The 27,051-nt window shown below is 37.3% G+C and overlaps 1 protein-coding gene across 1 annotated transcript in view; it reads right to left on the bottom strand.

Moving 5' to 3' along the window:
• The window catches only part of HIBCH (3-hydroxyisobutyryl-CoA hydrolase), a 33,599-nt gene extending 7,670 nt beyond the window's left edge, over positions 1-25,929 (bottom strand). The window contains exons 1-11 of the mRNA XM_084209628.1: positions 25,833-25,929; positions 24,925-24,967; positions 23,955-24,095; positions 22,874-22,958; positions 21,885-21,965; positions 20,904-20,956; positions 10,747-10,825; positions 6,418-6,563; positions 5,681-5,767; positions 4,461-4,519; positions 3,691-3,772 (exon numbers count right to left, since the gene is read on the bottom strand). Coding sequence (XP_084065754.1) covers positions 3,691-3,772; positions 4,461-4,519; positions 5,681-5,767; positions 6,418-6,563; positions 10,747-10,825; positions 20,904-20,956; positions 21,885-21,965; positions 22,874-22,958; positions 23,955-24,095; positions 24,925-24,967; positions 25,833-25,864 — 888 coding nt within the window. The 5' untranslated portion in view covers positions 25,865-25,929. The remainder of the gene's footprint in view (positions 1-3,690; positions 3,773-4,460; positions 4,520-5,680; positions 5,768-6,417; positions 6,564-10,746; positions 10,826-20,903; positions 20,957-21,884; positions 21,966-22,873; positions 22,959-23,954; positions 24,096-24,924; positions 24,968-25,832) is intronic.
• Between the last annotated feature and the right edge of the window lie 1,122 nt (positions 25,930-27,051).

The raw sequence follows: 27,051 nt of genomic DNA, 5'->3' as shown, positions 1-27,051 counted from the left end.
TATCCTTTGGTGAACTGCATGCCAGTAAACAGCAGGGGAAAGTGGGGAGAAAGACAAAATTCCTAGTTAAGAGAAAAGAACTGAGCTTTAAAGCTTCATGGGGTGGTGGGGAAAAGGAGCTAAATCTTATTGTTGCTTATCACTGTTTTCTTACTCTAAACACAACCCTCCCTTCTCTGTAAACCCAAATAAAAGATATGTATCATTCATGGTACAACAGACATTTCCTGATAATTAGGACATTTTCATCACTATTAAAAAGCAGCAGATGGTACGATTTGCCTCTTTACATTATTTTCATTGCAGACATTAGGCTCCTTACCACAGCCTGAAATGGCAGGTTTCCAGTCATCAGAAGCAACATTTTTTTTCTAGCTCCCAATTACTCTTCATCCCTCCAGACACCAGCTGATACAGCAGTGACCCATTTTGCCTAGTTAAGCTGGAAAACATGTGATTGCTACACAAGCAGGAGTATGTGGAATTGTGCCTTCAAAGCACTGCCTCTGTTGTTCTGTAACTTGCATCTAATGACTGCAGTTGAGAGAGAAGCTGGCAAAGAATGAGCCAACACTGGCTCCAAGTGCCAGCAGTTCCCCAGTTCTGGTCAAGCTCTCCAACAATGAGCTGCCTTTCAGCAGATTAAGAAATCTGCTGTACCTCTAAGGACATCACTCTGTAGGTCCCAGATGGGTGGCAGCTTTTAACTGGGCCCCTTATTTCTTGTAAGATGCTCTTGCTGGCCTTATCTTTCAGCTGGACCTTTCCTCCTTTGAGTTCCATATTTTGTCATTTAGATTAGGAAGTCTTTGCTCAGACCAGGTTAAATGCTAAGCATGGTATAGCCAGGTGGCTCCAGGGGTGAAATGGTCATGGCAAGTTCTGGTCAAAGCAAGCACTGGAATGGGGAAGATCTGAAAACAGCACTTAAGGCAGCTGCTGGATGCACTAGACTGGTTATCTTGGCATATCAATGAGGCTGATGGTGGAGGAGGTACTGACATAAATCAAGCTGGAGGAAGAGGAACACGCCAAGAAAATGGGTAGGTGTAATTGCAGAAAAATGAGTCATCAGTGTAACTATAAATACATTCTCTGTACAAAGAGGAGGGGATTGGTGCTAGGGAACAAGCCTGAAAAAGAGACAGGATAGGCTGGAGTAGGGAGTACTAAAATGCAAAGAAGTCTTAATAGAAGTATTTGACATCTATTCCAGTATCTTTCAAACCATCTTGATTTTGACACAATGATCCCAAAAGCTCTAAGCTGAATTTGCAGTAGACTGAACACCAATAAAATGCTAACAGAAGGTGACTGAATTAAGAGGCACTGACACAGCAGATTCCCTTATAAGCATCTAAGTGGGAGTAGTGACTTTCTTTCACTTAAAAACCCCAAAACCTCCCAGAGGTCCAGTGCATCACTCCCCTTGCAATAGATGAAGACATCCATCACTTACTTATGTGAAAACCAAGTCCAGTATCTGATGCTTTTCAGGTTTAGAACTTGCATTTATTTCATCCCACTAGAAATGGCACACCTGCCCCTCAGATTAAAGGTTTTTGGCTCATGTAAATCCTGAAAACTAAGTAGCACTACAAAGTTAAAGGTTCGAAAACCACTGAGTTCAAAGTGTTAGTTCTCTAGCTTTCTACCTGTTTGTAGCTGGATTCAAAATGTGGTGTAAATCATGAAGCCATTCTCAAGTAGAATTTTAACAACTTTATATTCTTCATGCAATATTTCAGTGACAACCTGCCAAGCAAGCATGTTTTGAAAGTAAAAAGCAGGAGTATTGTAGGTCAAAGAGAACAGGCTCCATGGGATAGCATGGCTCAAAGCATACTTGGATTATTGTGGAATTAGGAGTTCAATTTTATTAACCTTGTTAATTCAAGGTACAAGGTGGATGTACCAAGGGGTACCTCCAAATTAGGATATTTGCATTAAAATTTCAGTTAGGGCTTATTCCATAAGCTCACTTATACATATAATAAACACAGGAGCAAACTAGGATAATAAGCACAGACATTGCTGTTACTAAATCAGCTGCTATTATATTTATCAGGTGGATCTGCTGCTGTTCCTGTACCTGGACACTAAAGTGAAACCTTGGTTTCACAACCTTGCCTAATCCTACTGCTTAGCACAGCATGTCTGCTGTCAGAAACCACTCTGAAATTTAAGTATTTGTTCACACTAAAGTCTTGTATCTGCTAGAAAATGTGGGATTTGTTTCGTAGGGTTTTTCCCATGAATTTCTGTATGGACTGAAGCAAGTCATACTAACAGAGTATATTCTCTTGAACAGAACAGACAATTGTTCTGAAACTCTGGTCAACTCCAAGGACATTCATTTATGAATCCCATGAAAGAAAAAAGTTGTTATGAAGTCCTATTAAAGACATAAGAGAACTGAAGAAGCAATAAAATAGCCTTTTTTGTTGTTGTTGTTGTTCAGGAATTTAAAAAATCAGTTACACAAAATCATAACTTTGAAGCAGATGACCTAATTTAGTCATCAATAGATAACTTAGTTTTAAGTTCTGAATTGAAACTGTTAAACAGATGTACTATCATCAACAAAAAGGAAAAAGAACAAATAATTCTTTGTTTTCACCATCCACTGAACCTAATCAATATAATATGAACAGATAATGTTTTTATTCTGGCACCAATTCATTTGACTGCTTTATCCAATGAAACTTGGAATAGCAGAGTCAAAAATCATCTTTCCCCTGTATTCAATTTTGCTTTTATATGACATATGCTAAACTTCTTGCAGTGTACTAGATGTACTGGTTGGCACAAAAATAGTCTTAGACCTTCCTTTCTCAAAAACTGTTTGATAGTTCCAGTGACAATGTGTTACATTTTGAATTAATTTTTTTTTAAAGTGACAGGGTGCCTAATGTGAATACTACCTTATGAAATTCCTTCTGCTCATATCAAAGTCAGAGATGATGGAAGTTTTATTTTACTATGAAAGGAGGATTTCTTCTGTGAGCTGTAACTAATGTTAAAACAACCCTTTTGCTGCAGGAACACTTCAGTTCTATCCAGTTGGAATATTTCACCAGCTCCATACAAAACTTTTACAAGGCACCTGAACAAAGATACTTCAAAGGAAAAAAAGAAAATACACACATTTATAAATGAATGTAAGTTGCTTCTTGCTTTTGAGGCTGGAGTATGAATTATGTGTGTAGCATTGCTGCACAGTTTTTGAGTAGTAACTACATCCAACACTCAGAAATGCATTAGGAAAATCAAAAAATATTTTGTGATTATAATTTTTTTTCCTCTTTACCCAAATGAGATATCTGGAATGGAAGAAAAATAACAACACAGTTTTGGCACTGTTTTATTCCAAGCCTTGGCAATATAATGAGAAGCTATAAAGGGAACACTTGTTCCCAACAACCCCCTAACTATGGAGAGGGGAAAAGGAAGGGGAGTTTGTTTTTTTACTAAACTACAATTTCATGCCCCACATGATGGTGCTCACATTGTGTGATTTTAGAGGGATACCCTTGTCTGAGTAGAACTACTGAGAATCCCTCAGGACTGTGTATGAGAACCTGAGGCTCTCAGTCCAAAGCCGTATAGGGTAACTGCAGTCTGCCCTATGATAAGAAACCATAAAAGCATACTTAAAATCTCTAACAAAAATGACAGAGGAGACTTTACCTCTAGCTGCTTCATGGCAAAAGGAGAACCATCTTGCTTTAACTTTTTAACAATTTCTTCCATACTATTTGCTGAAAAAAGACTAGAAGGAAAAAAATCAGTTAACAAGCTGATTCAGTCTCTGTGGCTCTTCTTAGCAATGCCTTCCATGTTGTTCAGTTTCAAATAATTCAGGCCTCTCCTTTTCCTTTACAAATCTCCAGTGTTTCAATAAACCTTACTAACAAACTCTGGTATTTATCTAAAAACTTCAATTACTACCATCAGTCTTAGCTGTATTTTTATAACATAGTAAATCTTTAGCTATCAGTTCCATTCTATTGGTTTGCTGTCAGCATCTTTTATCTCTAAATGTAGTTACTGCCATCCTCTTGCAGAGATTTAGCTCTTTCTTATCACTCTCACTTATTTCTCCTTTCCTTAAGTTCCAAGCTATCCTTGGCCTTTACCCAATGAATACTGTAAATGTGTTAGGTTACATTTCCTGTTCAATGGAATAGTTACTCTCACAAATTCCCATCCAATATCTACAGAAAATGTTCATTTTAATGTGCCATAGGCTATGAATCAGGTTACTTTGCCCAAGTATTTAATGTACTGATGAGTGAAATATTTAATGAGCTTCAGGATAAAGCTCCCTAAAGACATAATATTACTTAAACTTGGAGGTAATTTCTCTCACCTTATCTGTGAAATACTGTTACTACTAGATTGAACTTCGTTTTTTCTACACACAAGAATAAAAATTTTTAGAAGTTTACTGAATATACCTGTTAATCTTCTCCATATGTTCATCAAGTGTAAACTCCTTTTCTTGATCAATTGTGCACTATTTAAAAAGCAAGTAAGTATTTTAGTTGGTTGTTTTAGACTGGAAAGTGTATCAGTACCAAAAAATTTCAGTGACTTATGTTCCAGAAATATCGTATCATAAATGAACACCTAAAGTTCATAAGACAGCAATTTTTAATGAATTAGGAATTTGCAGTGTATATATATGAACTTGGCACTATCCTGTGACGGTTAAAGAGGTTGCCTCATACTGCAGTGCTTGCTCTGAGCTACTTGGTATGCACATTCGTCTGGGTGGTTATCTTGTACAGAACTAATTCTGATTATTTATCAAAACACTTCTGTGCAATACACTAAGAATGTCAGTGCAGATAAATCTACTCAAGAATCAGAGATTATTTTTAAAAACAACCTTTCATTTTCTTTAAAAATATACAGGCCTATGTTTAGGCCTTTTTAATGACCAAGGAAAAAAAAAAGGCATTTCTCTTCCTTCTCTTTTCTATATAATTAAACAAAATTTTATTTAGACATACAAAGTGTGTGATAGATACATTGGCCTTCTGTGGGAAGGCTGTCAAATGTTTCACATCTTCTGGCATTAAGGGGTTTGGGACATAACCAGATGTTTCAGGAACAGCAGCTGAAGCTGAAAAGGTTCCCTGGCATTTCAGCTCTGATAACTAAAAATAAAGTTTCCTTTTCCACTCAGTGTAGTCTTGTAAAGCAGGGTACTGCAACATATAATCACTCCTATTTCACAGCATTCTGTTTTGTCAAAATAATCAGTACTATGATGTCAATTAGCTTATCCCATTTATTTTTCCAATTAATCTTATTTATGAACTTAGTAATTACAAAACAGAAATAACAAGAGTAGACACAGCTCATTTTAAAGCTGAACAACAGAAGAGTAATTGAGTAACACTGAATACTGGCTTGATTCTAGAGGTTTTCTTTTGAAAGAGAACTGCAATGCACATCAAAAGAGTTAAAATAGCCACTGATTGTAAAGGCAAAACCTTTTATTTTCATGCCCATTGTTACATGGGGCTAACACAAGTATTACGGAGAGAGTGCAATGAGTTTGGAAAATCATTACTTTTAAACACAGAAAAAGATAATCAGTAACATGGATAAAAAAATAATGTCTACATATATTTTACAATTTTGCTTGATTTCAGTAATTTCAGATTACCTTCATGTGGTAAGAGTTCAATAAATCTGCAATTTTTTCTTTTGAAGGAGATTTCAGTGCTATCAGGTCTTTCTCCAAGGCAGGTAGCTGTTAAAAATAAGATTTAATTGCAAGTAAGTAAAACAAAACATACTACTTGGGTTATTACTATGGTAATAGTAGGATATTCATATATAAACACTCCCTCATTCTCCCCAACTTTCTGACAGACCTTAAAGAATTACAAAGCAAACAACACAAGGACACAAGAGTTCATGTGTCAGTGTTGAACCACCCCAATTTAATTGTCTGCAGTGACCAGCAAAATACTACTTCCCAAGCAGCCCCCTAAAGCAGTGCTAAAGCCAGGCTGCATCAGCCTGAGAGGAAAGAACATTTTAATGGAGTGTTACCATCACTGCAAACTTTGCAGTTGTACAAATCTCTAGTTCCATACACTGTTGTTTAAACTGCACAATTTTTTAAGCAGCTTCATTCTGCTGAGTAGATCATGCCCTTCCAACAGTGGAATTGTAAAAACAGCACCATTTGCTCCTTCCTTCAAGCAAAGCTGTCACCAGCTGGCAAGTGTTAGAAGGACAGCTTGAGAGTGTCTCACCATGCCTGTTTGCAGGGCAGCTAATGGAAGTGCACCTCTGCAGACATGGGTGTTGGTAACAGGGTACTGGGGTGCCAAAACCCCAAAGCTCTCAGTGTGGCTGTGGGCTGTGCCCTGGCCAGCACTGCTGGCACCTTACCTTTTCAGATTCTACAAAATGTGTGGCGATGCCAGCTTTTAGCACATCTCTTCCTTTCAGCCTGCAGCCTGTCAGTGCGAGGTAATAGCCAATCTTTCCTGAGAGCCTTGGCAGGAAATAGCCTCCACCTACATCAGGGAAAAGGCCTGCAATAAACAACACAAAACAAAAGTAAAGGGAGGAGATCTTTGACTAATCATCACTAGCAGCAATGTTTTTCTTGTCTCGCTTTCATCTTCCTTACATAGGCACAGCAACCTTGCCCAAATTTCTCCTTGACTTGGCTTGACATTTCTGGCATCAAAACCCTTCCTAAAAGCAAACTCTTGAACACTTTCCAAATTTCATCTTTTCCACTGGCACATACTTTACAAACATATACCAAAGAAGAATATTTATTCTATTTGCCAACAACCTGAGACAATTTTAGATGCTTGAAAAATCAAGTGTTCTGAGCAAGGAAACAGAAGTGACCCAAAGAATTGTGAAATCATTTGTGCAAGCTCAAACTGGATGCTGCTTTTTCACTGAAATCCTTTATTATGATCAAAATATTAAACACTGATGAGGTGCCTTTTGCACAGCTTAGTTTCAACAAATTTGGGGGATGAGAATTCAATATAGTTCAACAATATTGCGAGGGCCTTCCTGAAGGTGGAGGCACAAGATGCTTAGTACTTGGCTCTTTGACAGGATTGTGACTAAGCTAAAAATTAAAAAATAATATTAAATTCTCCAGTTTAGTAAATTTATAGTTTTTTAAATCTATATATCAGGGTAATTTTCTTTAAGAATTTAAAGCGGTGACTGGAATTTCAAATACTTTTAGAAGTTGTATTGGAAAGTATCTACCTTATCTACCTTCTATTATATAAACTGATCACCAAAAAATAAATTTAGACATCTTTTTAAACGTACCTACACTTGAGAAAACTTTAGTTTAGCTATTGATTTCAGTATTTAGTCTTGGTTTCAGAAATTTGAATGCATAGAAGCAGGGTCCAGTTACTACCTTGAAATCATGCCAATGGTGCATTCATGAAACTGAAGTCTTCTAAAGAAATTAAAGGTGTGGTGGATTTTTTTCACTTTTAGAGAATGAATCAAATTAATCATGAAAACAAATGAAAAAGAATACAAATGAGTAATAATAAACTTGTAAGGCAGTTGCCAAAGAAGAGATATTAACTGGGAAAATTCAGATGTACCTAAGGAGTTTAAATGGGGTTCTGATAGAAGATGGTAATTTTTCACTCACCTGTAATTACTTTTGTTCACGACAGAAAGACCCTATTCCAAGTATTCTGAGACATAAGAAATCAGCGCTCCCTGAATAGTCCTCCCTCTTGGATGCAATAAGGGGAGGTTTCTTTCAGACAGCTTCTCTTCAGTGTTTCCCTCTTAATAATCTTAATATCTAACCCAACTCCTCCTCTGGTTCTCTCCTGGTCCTCTTTTTGTTCTGCTGCTTCTACTCCATCAAAAGGTTGGGTTTAGGAGTCACTTCCTATCAGTTACAGCTGTATTCTATTCCTACTGATGTGTGTGCTGTCATTAATTGATTTATCCCTCGTCTCCCAGGCTACTGAGACATACAGCTCTTCTGAAATGCTGAATGCCTTGCTGATAGCCTTTAAAAGCCCTAAGCTGTATTAACTCCAATTCATCACTTACCTTTTTTTTATATGTACTCACATTCTCAAATACTCTATTCTACATTTTACCTTCTCAGCTTGAGCTATCACAACAGTGATGCCAAGACTTCTATTTAGTTTTATGTTTCTATTCATCTGTCTCCCCTTGGATATCCTTCTACTGCAATAAAAAAACCAAACCCAACCTCATTTAAAAGTAAAACATATCTTAAAAATGCCCTCTAAAGCAAAAAGGCAATTACATTATTCTCTCAATCCACCAGAGCAACAACAGCAACAATATTTTTTCTTTTTTTTTTTTCTTTTTGCTATGCTTAAAATAATACTGATGCTGGACTACTTTCCCCCCACACTCCAGCACATTTCCAGAGGAAAAACATCTTTCTATTGGGATCCATAGTGTCCTTCCACTTGGCCATACACAGGAAATCAGTTCTAAATAAACCGTGAAGTTGATTAGCTTAAGTAGCTTTAGGGCAAATAAACCTAAATTGAATGAAGGTTTCTTTAATTAAGGAATTTACAAACAGGATTATTGAAGGTCTACCTAATCCACTTTAAACTTACTTGGTTGCATAGTCTGCTATAGCTTCTACTGTATCCTTTTCAATTTTCCTGTCTTTCTTTTTCTCTTATGATTTTACTCCTGTTGTCCATGTTCTACACATTACCCCTCTCTCAGTAACACTTCCCATATGTTTGTCTTTGCTGCTGGGGTTCTCTTAATGTAATCCACACCTGATTTTTGGGTTTTTTGTTAGCATTTAGCAATCATATCTCAATTTCAATTCTCAATTAGTGAAGTTAGAGAAGAGCTGTGTTACTGCTGGGCTGTCCACGCCATGAGCCTGTGCCTGTACTGCTGACTTGCAGTCTGTGCTCTCACACAGATGCAACATGCTCTGCTGGCGTCCCAAAGGTGCAACTCTGCATTTGCCAGGCAGAAGAAAGGAACTGCTGCTACATTCTTATCTTGTCTGGCAGAGAGGGTTGGGAATTTATTAGTATTGACTTTTAGAAAGCTAAAAACTTAGCAGGGATATGCAAGAAAGTATCCATCGCCTCAAAGCCCATACCTTATACTTTCATCCTTTGTTCTCCCCACAAGTGGCTTTTCCACACCTTCCTACTTCTACTGGGAAGTACAATGCTTCCCAGTGCTTTATCTTATCTATGTCAAACTCCTATAGTCTAGAACAGCCTTTTCTTTCTATTTGCTAAGTGGCATATTTATCTATATCCTTTCATTTCTGGTGCTGTACAAATGCAGAATAATTGTGTGAAAACAGAGCAGCTGAATGAATGCTTTGTTTTCATTTCACAGCAAAGGTGTCATGCCTACTGAAATAAGTGAGCACATGGAAAAAAAAAAACAATTAATACAGTATCTAGAGAGCCAGACATTTTAAACACACCCCACAGAGATCAAAACAGCTAATCCTTTAAATCCAAACAGATTTCAGTGGTTTTACTTCTAAGTGATCCTAAAAGGGGTTTAATTACTTTCTTTCCTAAGCAAGTTCTAAGCTTTTCCTTCACATCTTCACAGTCTATTTTTGTTTAAATAAGTCCTTGTCAACACAATAAATCTGTGTAAAGTACATAGTTCTTGTTAATATAAAACTACTCATATCTTTCCCTTTGAAGAAGAAAGTGAAGGTGCTTTTATTATTAGAGTAATTTCATACACCAGTGAACCTCCGTTTAGTTAAAAAAAAATACAAATACAAATTGTTAACTTCAAATGGCTTTCTTATACAACAACTGATTATTAACTTCAGAGCTTAGAAAACTCATGTTGTATTAAAGTTTAGTTTACTATGCTTTTTTTCAGCAATAAAACAATACTTGGAGGGCAGAAGTAGTTTTTGGTTTTCATCTCAACTTTACTTGTTCTGAAAAATTACAATACATTTATCAGCTAGCAGGAATTGCTCTAATCTTTCTCTCAGGAATTAAAATGGTAACGAGCTTGCTTGTATTTGGGAGGTTTATTATGCTTTATTGTGCTTGACAGTTGCATCAGAAGAGTTTCTTTTAATCTGACTCATTTTTCTTGAGCCATACCTGTATCTTTTATGTAGCTCTGGGATACATTTCTTTTTTGTACCCCTCAGAATTGACAAAGAAACTGGATCAAACATTAGAAAACATAATGTACATGTTGCTGTTTAAAACAAAAAAAGGTCACACTGAAGACACTGTGATCTTGCCTAGGTACACTCTGTGCACAGTTGTAATGGGTCTACATTAATAATCTACATGAAAAGCTGGAATTCCAAAATCTGTCTCATTAATGTTGCAGAGCAGCTTGTGGTACACCCAGTTTGACTCATACAGAGTTCCCAAGGTAAAGCTGGTGTACCTGCACCGGGAGCTTCAGACTTTATCTTCCCCTATCTGTAGCACGACTTTGTTCTTTTTAAAAATAGTTTTATCCTGACATCCTTTGTGTCAATCTACACAGTTAAGAGACCCAATGATCAACTCCTAGAACACAGAGAAGCTTCTGATAATTTAACAGAACATACCTTCTATATACGGTCAATCTCAAATTCCCTTTTAAAATTCTTTCCCTGCTACCAAAGCATTCAGTCAAAGACATTTCACCCTGATTACACAAACAGTGAAACCCTAAACACATCAACATTTGATAATTTCTTCAAACACTTACCTATTGCTGTTTCTGGCATGGCAAAAACAGTCTTTTCTGTAGCAACTCGAAAATGTCCATGGACTGAGACACCAACTCCCTATATAGGCAAAGAACAGTTATAAAATTACTGATAAAAATAATCATAACCACAATTATGGTAATGATTAATCATAAAAATAACAATAAAAATAATAATTCTATGTAACATACCTCTTGTTTTGCTTTATAATTTAAATAATACTAGATTTACTATGTGCAGCTCAACAAAATCTTAAAACCCCTTTTATGGTTCAAACACTAATAAAGCATCATATTATCTTCATTTGGCTGAAATAGCTTTTTCTATTCTTTGAAAGATGGGTGAATCATACAGAGAATAACTGCAAAAAGCCATGAGTGACTCTGTTATCTCCACTGGACTACTAAGGGAGTTGACATCCTTTTGCTAATGTTACTCCATCTATAATTTTTGCACATACTTCAAATCACCACCAAAAAAAAACCACCCCAATACTTTTGAAAAATACATAAATTTCACAAAGTTGTCATCCTAATACTTTCAAAAGATTAAATAATTAACTATTCTTCTTATGTGATAATTACCTACATTATAAACACAAAATATTTCAAGCAGAAAAAGCCTTTAGCACTATTGATTTAAATTCAAAATACATGGTTAGAAACTAATTTTTTTATCCTGGGCACTTGTGTTCACCAAGTCAGTAACAGTATTCACATTTCTAACTATCTAGCACAATTCTCTAGCAGCCTGTCACAATGAAACCCTTCCCTCAAAAGCAGAAGAGTTTCTGGTGTTGTCTGTGCCATATTTTTGGATTTAGGTAGTAAGCAGCAGTAAGTTCTAGTTAAAAAAAAATCACTTTGCACAAAATAAGTTTAATTTAGATAAATCTTCAAGAAGCAAACTGATAAATAAAACAAAAATATTCAATGTAATCCAAGAATACTTAGATTATAGGGCACAACCACAACATACATATTAAGGTCTCATTTCTCAAAGGTTACCTACATTATGCTTGTCAATAGAAGTGTGTGTTTGATCCTATCTGGAGACAAGACCCTCTGCTGAATAATTCACAAGTAGTTATTTCACACAAATATTCTCCCTTTCATCCTTTCCACCATTTCAGTTTACTTCCCTTCCTCACTGTTAATTTTCCCTTTACCAAGACCTTGCAGCCATCCATGTTTCATGCTAAAACTAAGGTATCTTAAAAATTATTAGCCAAAAGAAGCCAGTGTCTGATGAGGATATCATAGATTTTAAACAACATTTTAAATTGTTCAAATACAAGAAAAAGGGCACTTTACCCAACTAAGGCTATTAGTCTTCACAAACAGCTTCACAGTATTTCATACTTCCCATCAAAAACAGTGGGATTAATTGGGTGCTACTCCCTTGGACAAGCAATATGTAAGCAAAAACTTCTTTTGCTTATCTACAGAGATCTTTGATTGGGTTTTATGTCAAAAATTTTTAAAAGTTATCTCAATTTAATATAAAGTAAATTTCTTCTCACCCTTCCCTGGCCTCTCATACAATTCTGCCCAAGAAAAAAATAATTTATTCCACTAGAGTGATACACAACTAAATCTGAAAATATTTTCAAGTTTCCTCTGTGTAATGACTATCTGCCACTCTCAGGTTTTAATATAGATGTAAGAAGTTTTTAAGATTCCAGTTTAATTTCCTGAGAAATGCACCCATAGGGTGAGTGGTTATCAAACTCAAATTTTATATTCAGGAACTAAGCCAAATGTATTCACAGGAAGCACTGCTGTTCCAGGGAGGCAAATGGGATTTGAGCAAACATCTGAATCTTATTTGCACAGGGAAAAACCCTATGTCCCAACCCTTATCTGTCCTTTAGCCCTTTCTCTGAGCACTGATCACATCTCATCTGAGCAGCAGCAAGAGCAGCAATGGGCCTGTGTATAGTTGTTCTGAAAATCCAAAGCTGTGGGAAAAGCTGCCTTCACTCCTAAAACAGCTCCAGAACTCTTTAATGAAATGGAAATGTGACTTCATCACTTCCAGCTTCTTTAATGTCATAATAGCATATTTTCACTGCATTAAGTAAAGCCTGCTGCTATTTTTATGCATGTTCAGCAATAACTATGCCTTTTTTCTAAAGATAATGAAATAACAATCATGCCCATTTTGGTCTTTCTAATGCTTAAATTAGTATTTTCTAATCCCATATCTAAAAATACAAATACCATCTATCTCAGAGCATTTTTTCTGGCTTGTTTTCTTGACAATCAGAATTTTGTTTAAGGATTCATATTTTTGGCTTGAGTATTAAGTACCAAAGATTTGAGTGTGAATTCCATGAAGGGAGCTTCTCTTCCAAGCTTGTTCTTTTTTTAGAGTGATAAAAATAAATGGCGGGTTCTAATAATAGAAAGCTGAAAGATGTAATTTTCTTTTCAAAGAAGTAATTAAATCAGATTTCACTTTCTCAAGTGCTTTAGCCATAACTGGATTTTTTCCTAGATAACCTTCAAGTTTTATACAGCCTTATTTCAGATGTATATTTAAAAGACTAAAACTCTTATTTTCTTTTTATTCATTATAAAGAAAGAGGTGCAAATATGTTCTTGATTCTTTGAAGATCATTTCCAAATAATCCAGTACTGAGATAAAATTTTGAATGAAAAATTAGTTAATGGTGCAAATCCCAGTAATTTCTTTACCCATGTGCTTTTTTGTTTATTTGTAACTTCCCAAGTGGTTAGCATACCACTGCATGCTTAACCTTCTAGATCTAACACCAAGGACAGATACTCATTAGTTTAATAAATCCTGTGAAAAGAAAAAACAGAAGTCTAAATGCATTCCTCTTTCATTTCTAGATTTTCTAATTTTATTTTGCTTTCATTTAGCTGAACTCTTACGTAGCTGGAGTCCCCCCCCAAGAAGGCCCTTCACACCATTAAAAAATCTTTTGTGTTCACTTCACCAGGTACCTCCAGCATATACATAAAAATAGTTTTAAGACATAAAAGTCTTAAAACTATAATATCTTTATTAAAATACACTTTATTCTGCACTGTCAAGAGTTCTGCTTTTCATGATCTTATATACCAAAGCTGATGTCTTCCTTCAGACTTCTCCAGGGTAATAATACACTCCCATGGTCAATCAGGCTTTTACTGCTGGAAACTTCTTTTTTCAATGACAGCTGAATTTTGTAAAGGGTACTTACAGAATGTTAAGGAGAATACAGAAATTAACAAGAAACCAATTTAAACTACTGGGCTGGTTTTGGCTGATATAAAGTTGATTTTCTTCACAGTAGCTTCTTCATAGCATGGGGCTGTGTTAGTCTCAGCATACCTCAGGGAGGCACACCTTTTTACAGTCAGTACAGTCTGAATTCATCAACAAGCTTATAAAAAAGAATGTAGAGTATCTGAATTCCATTCCCCATACAAGACTGCCCACTCAATGCTGTATTTCAAAAGTCATTATGTGACTGTGTATAGAAACTTCATCACTGATTTCCATTTTTTTTCCCATGATGAATACAGAACCCCATTACAAGTATTTTTCTAATGAAAATCAACACGACCAGGAGATGCAGAAATTAAATACAACCACTGTGACTCTTTTGTGTCCCAAAGGCTGTATTATATTAAATTGAGAACAACCCACCTTTTGTAAATCAGAGAATTTAGAGAAGTTATTCAGAAATTTAGGGCCACCACAACAGAGAACTATACAGAGGGAAATAAATACTCCCTTCTGGTCACATATAGAAAAGCAGACCTGTGTCACAGCAAAACCACATAACACTTGGCTATTTACTAAATAATCTACTCACAATGTAAAGGAATCACTGCCTAGGAATGCTTAGGCAGTAAGAATAAAAGAAACATAAACAGAAAAGGTCTTGAGGGATGTTGCTTGTGTCACCTTCACCAGGCTGGTAAATAATTTTGTGTCTGTTTGAGTAAGCAGTGTTATGATAATACCAATACTGACTGCAGTGAAAGTCCTTTTGTAACAGCTCCCATCAAGCGACTACACTTCCTACATTTTTAACTGCATGAGAATAGCTTCTGGTAAAGCTAAAATCAAAAAGAAATGTAGCAATCAACTGAGCATAACTGAGCATAACACAACAAAGGGCAAATATGTCTGCATACAAATGTGCAAAAATAGCCAACATGCGGCAAAAATGTTTTCAAAGGCAAAATGAGTGAGTGGAATTGATTCAGGAAGCAGCAGGAGCTTATGGCTACAGTGGATCAAAAATCATGGATGTAAGAGCATTAACCACTGCATCCAGACACAATGAATCTTAAACTGAATCAAAATTAATCTTTGTTTATCATTAATTTTATGGCCCACTCCAAAGAGTATAATCCATTTTCATCTGTAGATACTAACAGACAAGATGACACAGTGAGCCAGAGCAATGCAGTGTGACAGATCAATCTGGACACAGAATATCACCTTCTTTGGCTGCTGACATATAAATCAACCCTATGCAAGTGTTTTAAAAATATAATTAAAAACAGGGGGTATTGTGAACATTTCAATAATTCAGTGTGGTATTTTAAAACATAAAATATTGATGTTATATAATTTAAATAAAAATATTTATTTCCATATACTGATTATGTATTAGAGAGTCTCAGTCCAAATTGCTACAGACACATAGAAGCACAACAAGCTGACAGGAGACAGATCATCTCTAGTAATATCTGATGTCTCAGACTTGTTCTTCTGACCCCTAAGTATTTAAATAAATTGAGCCAACTACATGAATAGTAATCATGTAGGTCAGGTTCTTCTTACAAGGAAACTTAGGGGAAAAGACACATAGGCCATTCTATGCAGCAATGCTGCTACAGTGAGTGTCCTTTATCAACCAGATTTAGATTGACTTTTTAAAATCCCTTGTTTTCAGTCATCACAAACAATTTTTACTAGGGTAGCTATCATAATCTGCACAATTTTTTAGGGACACAAGACCTGTGCTGCAACACAAAGAAAAGAGAAGATGCTAGAAGTCCTGGATCTGAAAAGCCTATAGCTCTCAATTGGTAAGAAGTGCAACTTTTTCTAGTTTCACATTTGAAAATATTCCTTTTATCTCAATTTTGTTTCTTTATACATAACTGGCCATGTGTATTCAGAAAAAAAGATAGCAAGTGCAGTTTTTTTATTGTTTCTAAAATTCTGGAAGAATTGTTCCTCTGTATCACCTAAAAATTTAGCTACTGCAAGAAATCCCTGTGTCCAGCTCATCAAGTCTTGATGTCTGCAGGGAGGGCAGGCAAGTGGGAGGGAACCTGTTCCAGCACCTTGCATCAGTGCATAACTCACCTTTTAGGTTTTATCTTAAAATTGAAGAAACACTTCTTGTTCTTGAAGACAGGTATGTGCATCAGAACTTTATTTAAACAGTGGCACAGTTATTTAGGATAACAGGAGTGAATCCAGAGGATTTTTGTAATGATGTTCTATTTAGCTGAAAAAAGTGCTTGGAAAGTATAAGACCAATTGAAAGTCTTACAACTCAAGGAGAAAATGAGCACTCAAATTCCTCAGGAATTGAGGAAAATGAGCAGAAATATGAAAGGATGGAGAAGCAGGCAAAGATAATTCCTTTTAGAACATTTACTCTTTGATCTGTAATAAAGGGAAGGGGAGGGAAATAATGAGATAACTCTCAATATGAGGCTAGGTAGGTACATGAAGGCCTAGAATTAGAGAAAAATAGAGAGACTTTCAGCATGCAAGGGTTTTGCACTAAATGGAAAGAACAAATCTGTGCAGAAGCCAGCAAAAATCTCAGTCAATGTAGAGCAAGGAGAGGGAGAGAAAAGGAGTTTTACTTACTGTACCAGTACTGAGCTATAATTTAAAATACTTGTATTCAAGACAGTGCTTTATGATTCCCCTTTGGGGAATAACATCAAGTGCAAATGACAGAACCACTGAATGCTCATTCTGTTGATGTCAAGAGCTGCTGCCATTTTGTGGTCCGATTAGCCACAAAATGAAGAGCACCATTTATCCCTGGGATCACACACCAGAGCTAAGCAGGGAGCAGCGTAGCCAGATGGCAAAGGGGCTGGAACAGCAGCAAGGAGTGAACCCTTTCTTAGGATTGCCTCAGCACTGAAACAACACCCCATTATTGAAGGAGGTAAGTGGTGCACAAGTCAATCTCAAAACTATTTGTTTGTACTTGCAAAATCTGTATTCTATTTCACAGTAAAAGCTGCCTTCAGCTTTGAAGCACTGGCAACAAAACAGGCCAGAAGCTTCTCCATGGTACACAGGCACGAGGGAGGGGGAGAGGAGGAGAGGCAGAGAGAGGACTGGAAAGCAGCTTATCTAGGTTTAGTATGACAATTACTTTTACTCCAGGGCAGATTTTAGAGTGTAAATTAAAACAAAACCAAAGATGTTCCAGAGCGTGATGGTTGACAAGAGGCATGACATACTTATAAAAAGGAAGAAAAAGAATAAGAACTGGGAGAAGTCCCAAGAAGTACTGACATTTCTAGGTTCCAGTTTCCTAGCTTTACAAAGGCCTAAAGGGGTAATAATATTCATTACAGTAGAGAAGTACTATGTAAAATCATAATATTTCGTGAGCTTTCATATGCTGCAGCTAGTCAGCCCAAGGCCCATATATATACATGTGTGTATATACATTGATAACTATTAAGCAGTATTTCCATGATGCGCCATAAAATTTGCACCCCAAATTAAACCACAAATGAATAGATTTGTTCTGTGGGCAATATCCACTTGTAAATGCACATTCCTGTAATTAAAAATTGCATCACACATTGGCAAAAAAGTGATATTTTAATCCTAACGTTTCCTAGTTTTTGAATGTTAGTGTCAAATGCTGCTATCCACACTTCTGAGTAGAAGTTACATGCACACAACTTATATGACTAGATATATGTGGGTAGTGAAAGGAACATTCCTGAAGAGTTACAGCTGCACAATCTGGATAAAAATGGGAAAGGACAAAGACAGTTATTGGTCAACTCCAGCCCCTTGGTGTACTAAAATTCTGTAGACTAAAATGGATAACATAAAAGCTGCTTATGACATCACTACTATTTTACTTGAGAACAAATATTAATTTAATAAGGATTGTTGACCAAATCCTGCTAAAGTGGAAATGTAGATGTTTGTAACTATTGGTAGATGTGCTGTCAGGTCCTGAGATCTGATTTACAAGGAAAGGCAGATCCCTCTAGCAATTAGACAACAGGCCTGAAAGAGCAACAAGTTGCTTTTGCTAAAGCACAACATTCAACTCTGAAATCTGAGGCCTTTCTGAAGAGCAAGACTACTTATTGTCAAAAAGTATGAGATGTACAGAGAGGTGAGTGTGACCACTGATGGTTATTTAGCACTGTGGTTCTGAAATAAAGCCTGGCTCAGGAAGTTTCTAAATCCTGCATGCTCTAGAATATGATATTACAAAACAGGGCACTTCATTCATGTGTTACAGATTCTTCTATAAACTAAAAGTTTAAAAAGCCTTTCTTCTTGAAAATGTACTTCTCATTTTGAAAAGCTACTTAAGTTTTTTTACAGATTTTTAAACTGTATTAAGTTATTCCAGTGACCTTGACCATTTTCACCAACTTCCAAAGTCTATGCCCAGTTTTTCTTTTTTTCCCCTCTGTCAAACAGTCTCCTTGAATTCCAAGCCAAATCATTGAAAAGCCACCACTCAGTCTGTCTAGTGTGCTTTATTTGGCTCTGAAACAGGTGTGTCAAAAACAATTTTATGAACCTTTTTGTCTGTCAGAGAGAGTACGTGACGCAGTAACTTACTTTGTGCCAAAGCCTTTTTTTAAAACCATAGCTTTGGCCTGATCTTATAAATCACCTTTATTCATCTCCAAAGAACTTAAGACTGTGACTTTTCTAAACCAGAAGACCAAGCTTAGGATGTCATTTGCAGACAATATCTTTTAAAGCCCCAACATCTGAATTTCTAGTCAACTTTTCAGGTACTTAATTTCAAGGCAAAGAAAATTAACATATAGAAATAAGCTAAATTTAAACTAGTTTTCAGCAATGTGAGAGTGTGCGCCCAGTGTTCCTTTTGACAGAGCACATCCTTTAGCAGTAAATGGGATATTTATAACTCATTTCAGTATTTTTCAGTAAACTGCAGTCACCTTTGCCTCTAACAAATTTGTCTTACAAATCTCAACTTACTGCTCCAAATAAGTACAAAAAGATGAAAAGCTAAATTTATATTCAACATCAATTTTTGATGAACTACAGGAGAAGAGACAAGAAGGTGCTTAGAACAAGCTCCACAGCCCCATCTGTTGGCTAATGAAGATCCCAAAACCATCGACCAGCCCCTAGCCAATAATTAAGTAGAACCAATTAATTTTTTTGGATAAAATTCCAGGTTTTACTATCACAGATCTGTGGCATCTGTGCACCGATAGCAACTTTTACTATCCAAGCACATAGTAACTGAGTTTCTAACACACTTCTGTGATTTTTTTTACTTATTTCCCCTAAATTAGGCTGCATACTTTCTGAGTCAAAATCTAATCCCCTACCCCCAAGTAAAGATGATACTTCTAGTATATGATAAGCAAGTTAAGTTGTCATTCAACTAAACCCTAATGGCAGTTAAATTGTGTCACAGTCCCACTGAAATTTAGCTATCCTGCACTAAAATTTGGTTACCCAAAATAAAGTTTCAGGCTAATTGCTGTCTTTTAAAAGCTCTTTAGAGGAAAGAGAATTCATAAAAAATCTTAGTAATGCAGGATCATCTGACTCCATTATGTTCTTTTCAGTCCAAAAATACACTTTCTTTTCAAAGGACAAAATTCTATTCCTGCTCAGGCCACAGTCATAACAAGCCATCTGCAGGACCTTTTAAAAGATATTGGCTGCTGGGCAGTTTTGCTCATTCATTGCTCTCCATCCTATTATTCAAAAGTCCATAAAATAAATGGACTCCATATCTCTTATCTACGAGCCTTCAGGACTCCTATGGTCAATAAAGCAGTTTTTCTGCAAGAAGAGCTACAGAAAAAGTCCCCTTTATGCTGGAAACAATGTATGTGAGCTAGGCTGGGGGAATGGCTCTCTAGTGAGATCTTTGGGGCTTGGTACCAAAAAAGCAAAGGGCAAGAGAGCCACTACGTGTTTAGATCAAAAGCTGAGAAGAGCAAAATAGACAAATGAAATGTGTAAGGAAAGATGAAAAGGAAAGAGTCATGACAGGTCATGGATCATGTAGTGTTCCACTTCTCACATCCATCTTGGACAAACTTTATTTAAATAGACACTACACCCACATCATAGGGACATGCCAGAAAACAATGCAAATCTAAGCAGTGACACGGTGGGCAGGCTTCATTGTTAAACTCAGTGTTAAAAATAACTGAAGATTATTTTAATCCACTCTCTGATGTGTGGCAAATATATCCTACAGATGTGAAACTCACTAAAACAGAATTTTAGCATGTAAAAAAAGCATGGCATTGCCCTGTTATCTACTTATGGTGTTTACAGACAGCAATTGCTGAAAAAAATTATTAACACTGAGTATAACTAGCAATATGATGGAGTCTTCTCTATTCTGCTTTAGTAATAAGGTGCAGCCCTGATTGAATTGTGTGTGGAATCAGTATCCCACAAATGATGTTTTAAAAGTATTACAGAGGTGAGAAAGTAGATGCATTTCCAGATTATTTGCTGGAAAAATACTGAACTCATGAATGTCTGCTAAGGTGTAGCTTAGAATTTTCCCAATTTCTCAAAGAGCTGCTCTTTAAATGTATTTTTATATAATTCTATTTTTAATACACTTAGAATGGAGAATTGTTCTCAGATTTTGTATGATATATAAACTCCCCCTAGGTATTCTGAGAACCTTTGTAGGGCTATTTCCAGCAGTGAGGGGATTCTGCTCCTTTCCAAGAGAAAGCACTTGTATTAGCTATCAAGGAACAGCAGGGGCCCTACAGGGGCATCAGTGCACCCAGACAAGCAAGAGACAAAGGTTCCAATTATGATGTTTGTTCTTCAATTGACAGGTTGGAAATGCCTTGTGTGTGCTTCATTCAACTCACATTAGATGACTTTAAAACAATCTATCAGGTATCAGGTAAGGTCCTTAACTTACCCCTCCCATTGTAATGCCATCAATAAGTGCCACATACGGCTTCTTGCAGGTGCCTGTAAAAAACATCAAGGAAAAACAATCATCCATCTTTTTCAAGACTTCCCCTGTGACTAGCTGCCACATGACAGGTTCCCCTACATCTTACTTCAGCAAGGGCAGCAGAAAATAAATGGGAATTTAAGCAGTAATCATATTATCATCTTACAATGAAGGTACCTCATGTAATTCTTAAGTAATGCAAAGAAACACCAGTTTCTGATTTACTGGATTGTGAGTGTTGTAAGAGAACATTATCCAACCATCAAGCATTGGACTGTTTGTTATGTGAGTACCTGACAGTTTAGCCAGTACAAATAGCTTTGTCTGATGCTGGGACACAGCAGATGCCCTTTCACCCCCTCTCACAGTTTGGATTAAGAGCAGGGGTGTGTTCCAGCCCTTCAGTGCTTTATTACAAAGCCAGAAGTATGGGTGGGTTCCAGCCACAATGTGACTATAAATTCTGCAATGCAGGAATGTTCTGTCAAGGCAGCTCTTGCATGCAGCCCTGAACGTGGTGCAGGCAGGTTCAGATGACAATGTCCTGAATTACCAACTTCATCTGTTGGGCCCTTTAGAAGGTATAAAACTAAACCAAATGCTTTCAATTACCATTCATGGAAAGACTCAGAACTTAACTGTGAATGAAACAGCTGCCTTTTATTCAGTGTTTTCAGGTCAGAATTACAGTCCTAAGAGATTGCTGATACAGGTATCCTTTGCAACTATGTTTTGAGTTTTCCTGTAACAACTATATAGAGCCTTGTTTAAAATGGTGTAAAAATGGGATATGTTATATTACTGGTATTGAACTTGGTAAAAAAATAAATTACTACTTCTCTGATGTTACCACGGTCTTTAAGAGATTATCAAAGAGATAAATTTACATTTGAAGCCAGTGTTATGAGAACTGTACTGTTTCAGAAATTGCTGTTAACATACCAATGGCATTGTTCAGCCTATATTCTCCTATGAAGAAATCTTGTATCAGTTTATCTCCAACTTTTCCCGCTTCTGTGATGGCTTAAGAGAAACAAAAATTCCGAAGATAACTGTAAGTTTAATAGAAAATACAAGTAAAAGAAAATAATGCCTCATAAGTTGGGTCTTTTCCTACAGCAAATAGAGACCTACTTAATCCTGCTTTATTATATTTGAGAAAATTTGCTCAAATTTAAATATGAACATAAGTCTCAAATTTGATTTAAATGTATTTTGCTGGACACTTTGTCCCATACTGGTGAGAGTATTGTCCATTTTCTAACCCCTCCTAATGTCTAGTACTCACTTGTGATATTTTTCACACCAACATTTAGAACAGTCACTTAAAACTGACTATTCTAAAGACTATAAATACTAAAAATGAGAAGCCAATTAGAGCATGACATAAAAATATCTTTTTATATATTGTAAAAACAATAACCTGTGCTGGTTGTTTACATACAGTTTACAACAATTTTGCTAATTTTGACACTTTGGAGATTTCCTGCAGTTCATTGCTAAAAAATAATCACAGGCACCTTGATCATCCTTGTCAGATCTGTATCTAGCCATCTAAAATATTAGACACAAATTATCCAATACTATCAGTGCTACCTTTAGGGTCCTTCAAATTTCTTGGTAAGAAACTGTGAGTAATGAAAATCAGGGAAGAGAAATGTAGAGACAAGAACCCTTTCCTCCTGGAATGACTGGCTGATATTATCAGTTTTTCATTAAAATGTAATTTTACTCTTTTATACACTGTCCTGACAGTTGTCTCCAGACAAATACCTTAAACAGCATCTGCACATCAAGGGGTCCTAAAAGTCAGCACAACTGATCTCTTGTGTAGCAAGATGTTGCTTACCCAAGTCACAGTAAGCAAAGGAAATCAACACAAAGTAGTGACTGGGAAAGACATCAAATATTTAAGTAAGGATAGTCCTTACCTCGGATGTCACCCCCAGCACAAAAAGCTTTTCCTCCAGTTCCCTTTATAATTATTAGAAAAGTTTCAGGATCTTGCTCCCATGTCTAAAAAATAAGCAAATATTTCCACATAAGACTAAAAGAGTAAATAATGCTTGTTCTGTTTAGTGTCTATAGCTCTTACTTCACTTTTTCAAAAAGCAAATCAAACCATAGTTGAAAATAGATTGTCTTAAACTGAAGTTTGAAATCTAAATGTCTTTCTGCCACTTCTGCATCCTATTCAGCCATGAGAGCAGAGATCAGCAGAGCAGCCTTTCCTATTTCAGAAGAACACCTGTGCACAGCTCTCAGCCTCTGAAGAAAGGCAGCACCCCACAAAACAGGGCCTGACAGAAATCAACAACTATGACATCTTTTCAGGCTGTGCTTCAAAAATGTCTAATAAACACCAAAAGGCATCAGACAATTATCCAACAAATACTGGTATCCAATGAATTTGACTGTGTGCATATGATAAATAGCATCATTAAATTAAAAGAGACTATTTTCATGCTTAAAATCTCATGGTACTTCACTAGCTTGTAGAAACAGGGCCTGCAAATCCATGAGTTCTCATTTAAGGAATGACACGGACAGCCCCCTGCTTCCTAGTGGCTGGTATCTCTTATTTTCAGCCATGAAAATGGTATTGCACTCTTGATGGAGTGCAACACCATGCAGTGCTATTGCGCTCCATCAAGAAGCAACACCACTGTATGGGCTGAAATTTGTGCCAACTGACCAGGTGGGTGCTGCCAAAAGGAACACAGAAATGCTGAGCACTGCCTGCTCTCAATTCAGTCCTGGTATTAACATGGATGTGCATTTACCTATGAAGATGGTAAATTTCACTCTGTCTGATAGCCTGTTCTTTGATGTGTCCCCTCTTTCTAGCTTGCTTGACACTGCCTGGTTTTTCCCATGCTCTAAATCTGAGCTCACTGTACTCACACAAAATTTCATCCTTTCAATCAGAACACTAAGAAGTGTCTAACTGCATTTTAAAATTGGTTTCAAATAACATATGTATAGTGGATAGGTAGAAGTGGAGCTACTAACCTTTATTTGAGGATAAATTTTTTGGATCATAGACAGATTTAGTGCATTGAGAGCCTTGGGTCTATTCAGAGTTATTATTCCTGCACCTCCTTTCTTTTCCAGCAACACTTCTGCTGCCGAATCTGTCTGCTTAGACATTTTCTGTGCATGCAAAAACAAATAAATAAAGCAAATGTCATCAGTTAGGTAACTTGAGTAACATATTTACGGAAGTGTTTATGGAAATATATTCTCAAAACACACTATCAAGGATCACAAAACATGCATTCTGGAATTGTATGCTAAGTTTTTTCCCCCTCTACTTCTATTTGCATTTCCTAAACAGTTCTTTGGAAACTACTTTGAGTCTTTTAGAGTAATAGAACTCAGACAAGTTTTTGGACCACACATTGTTTTACAGTAACATTTTGAATTCAGTTAGATAAAATTTACAACAGAAACACACATACAAACGCACAAAAAAACCAAACCAAACAAAAAATTCCCCACCCTACTAATAAAACACAAATCCCTGATTCCTTAAAATTGACATTCTGAAAATACTTGCAACAATTAGAACAATGAGAGTTCCATATATCCTTACTGGTAGTTGGACACTGCAAACCCAAATGTATCCCATGCTTTGTCTTTAAGTAACTTTTAACAGTAGCAAACAAATCCCCTCAACTATTTTCACACTCACAGTGGGATGATATTTAAGGAATTTACAGAAGCTAACACAGAAACTATCTATAAACTAAAGTATCTATAAAATAAAGCCAAAACAATCAAGCTTTAATTTACAGTATAACAGACACCTGTAACCAAGTGCTCAAAGATGTGGGCAATACCATGCCTGAGCAATAATGTCAGAGTTCAGAACCACTGTGTTCTGAACACAGTGACACAGAAGTTGCATGTGCTGTGTGCCTCAGGGGAGTTAAAGAGTCCTGAAAGCTTCCAACTCAATCAAACATGATGCTGTCCTTACCAAATGTTGCAATATTACTTGCAGCCTGTTCAGTGCCCTCAGCCTGAAAAAAAAAAAACATTAAAAAAACAGTCAAAACCATAAATGAGCCAAACAGTTCCGCGAATATCTGACTGCCAAGTTAAGCAAAGCAGTGGCAGAAAAATTTGGGAACACAACTGCTTGACATTCTCCTCATAAGAATCAATTAAACTAGGGCAAAATTTTGTTATTGAAACTGTAGGAAATTCTTTGCTTACTAGTAAATAAATAGTAGATACCAATGTCAGCTACTAATGTTTTCAAGTTAGGAGAACCTGAAAATACCAGGACAGAGGGGCTGGGGATATGATTGACATTCTGTCTTTTAAAGATTGACAGCCCTTTTGCGGGCACGTTTAAATGTTGACATTTAGAAAAAAAAAAGTCTTGTCAAAACCTTCGTCTATTTCCAAAAGCTTCAACGACACAAACCTGCCCTCATGTGTACACATTTCACATACATTTACACAAGGTTTGTGTAAGAGATCAACAGCACTTGCGTTTTTGTGGGTGACAGGAGAGACCGAGGCTGGGAAAACTTTGTGAACACGCCACAGGTTTTGAGCAGTGAGGCTGTAATTTATTAATGGCCACTGAGGAAGGCTGTGCTGGCCACACAGCAAAGCTGGAGTGAGAAACTTCACCTTTCAGCCACTTCAGCGCACAAACCCAGCCAACTCCATGTTACGTGTTAGTACCGCGGTATACTACGCCGCTTTTTAATCGCACGCTTGTTTTTGAAGGTGAAAGTTAGTGAAGGCCTGGCTGCTCTAGGCCCGAACTATAACTCGCAGCAGCTGTGGGGCTGCCATCCCGGGCCGGCTCGGCCGGCGCTCCCCTCGCTCCCCGCCGCCGCCGCTGCCGCCCCTCAGGGCGGCCCCCGTTACCTGGGCAGCGCCTGCAGCGCCCGGCCCGCCATGGCGGCACCGCTCCCTCACCGGCTCCGCCGCCCGGCACAGCGCGGCGCGCATGCGCGGCGCCCTCACCGGCTCCGCTACCGGCCCCGGAGCGGCTCATGAGGGGCGGCCGCCCGCTGGCCACCACGAGCGGCCCTTCTGCAGTAACCAAGGCAGATTTCTTACCTGGGCAGGGAAAGGGAGCTGCTCCCCGTCTTGGATACGGCCGGGCGGTCTGAGGGCATCTGGAGATGCAGCTGCTTTGGCGGTGAAGCGAGCAATGCCGCGTGTGGTAGCAGTAACATCGGCCGTGGGGCTGGCTGCTCAAGGCGGGGAAAGGTCGCATTGCCAAACTGCCCTCCGAGCGCCGCAGCTGCATTCAGCCTGCTTGTTATTTTCAGCAGTAAGACTGGTTTCTTAATTTCTGCCCTCCCGGCTTCTCTTCACCCTTTGCAGCTGAAACACCGGGCACACCTGTACTGCCCTCGCGGCTGCTGACACACGGAGAGCGGCTGGGGCGGGATTAAGGAGCCGCTCTAGTGAAACATCCCACCAAGAACTGCTTATCCGTGAAGGTAAATACAGGGAGAACATGTACTTATGTAAATGTAAATACGTGGAGAACGTGTATTTATATTTACATTTAGAGCTAGCACGTTTACTGCCCTAACAGTAGCTACAGACGACGGTGAGCCCAAACACAGCCTGTGCGTTCGGCATAAATAGACTCAGAAATTGCAACTGTGAAAATGGCCTTTTTTTAAAAAAATAAAATATTAAGGCACTTGAGAATTTTTCACGCTAGGAGTCAATAATACAAAATTCACTTAGATTTCAGTAGCTAAGACCATTCCATAACTGGGTTTTTTTAGGCTGACACATAGAAAATATGAGACTGCTATTGAAAAGACATGATGAGCCATGGGGTAAATGACAATACAGTGCATTAGGTTGAAAAATGTAGCTTCATCACGTCTTGGTGTAACAAGTTCTTAGCATCAGCTGCCTTGACTCATATTTCAATTTAAAAGAAAAAAAAAAAACTTTAAATCTTTTCGTAAATTTATTTTTCTGGAAGAAGAAAAAAAAAGTCCTAGCTCTCAGAAGCACTTCTAGAGAAGTCTCCAGAGGGCAACCTTGCTCTTTATTTCTAAAATGATTCAGACCCTGCTTATATCAGCGTCATCTGTGTTGGCATTTCCGTTGCAGT

Source organism: Fringilla coelebs (assembly GCF_963513975.1).
Source record: "Fringilla coelebs genome assembly, chromosome: 7".
Lineage (NCBI taxonomy): Eukaryota > Metazoa > Chordata > Aves > Passeriformes > Fringillidae > Fringilla > Fringilla coelebs.
The sequence above is the reverse complement of the archived record's forward strand: the minus strand, read 5'-3'. Positions and strand labels throughout refer to the sequence as shown.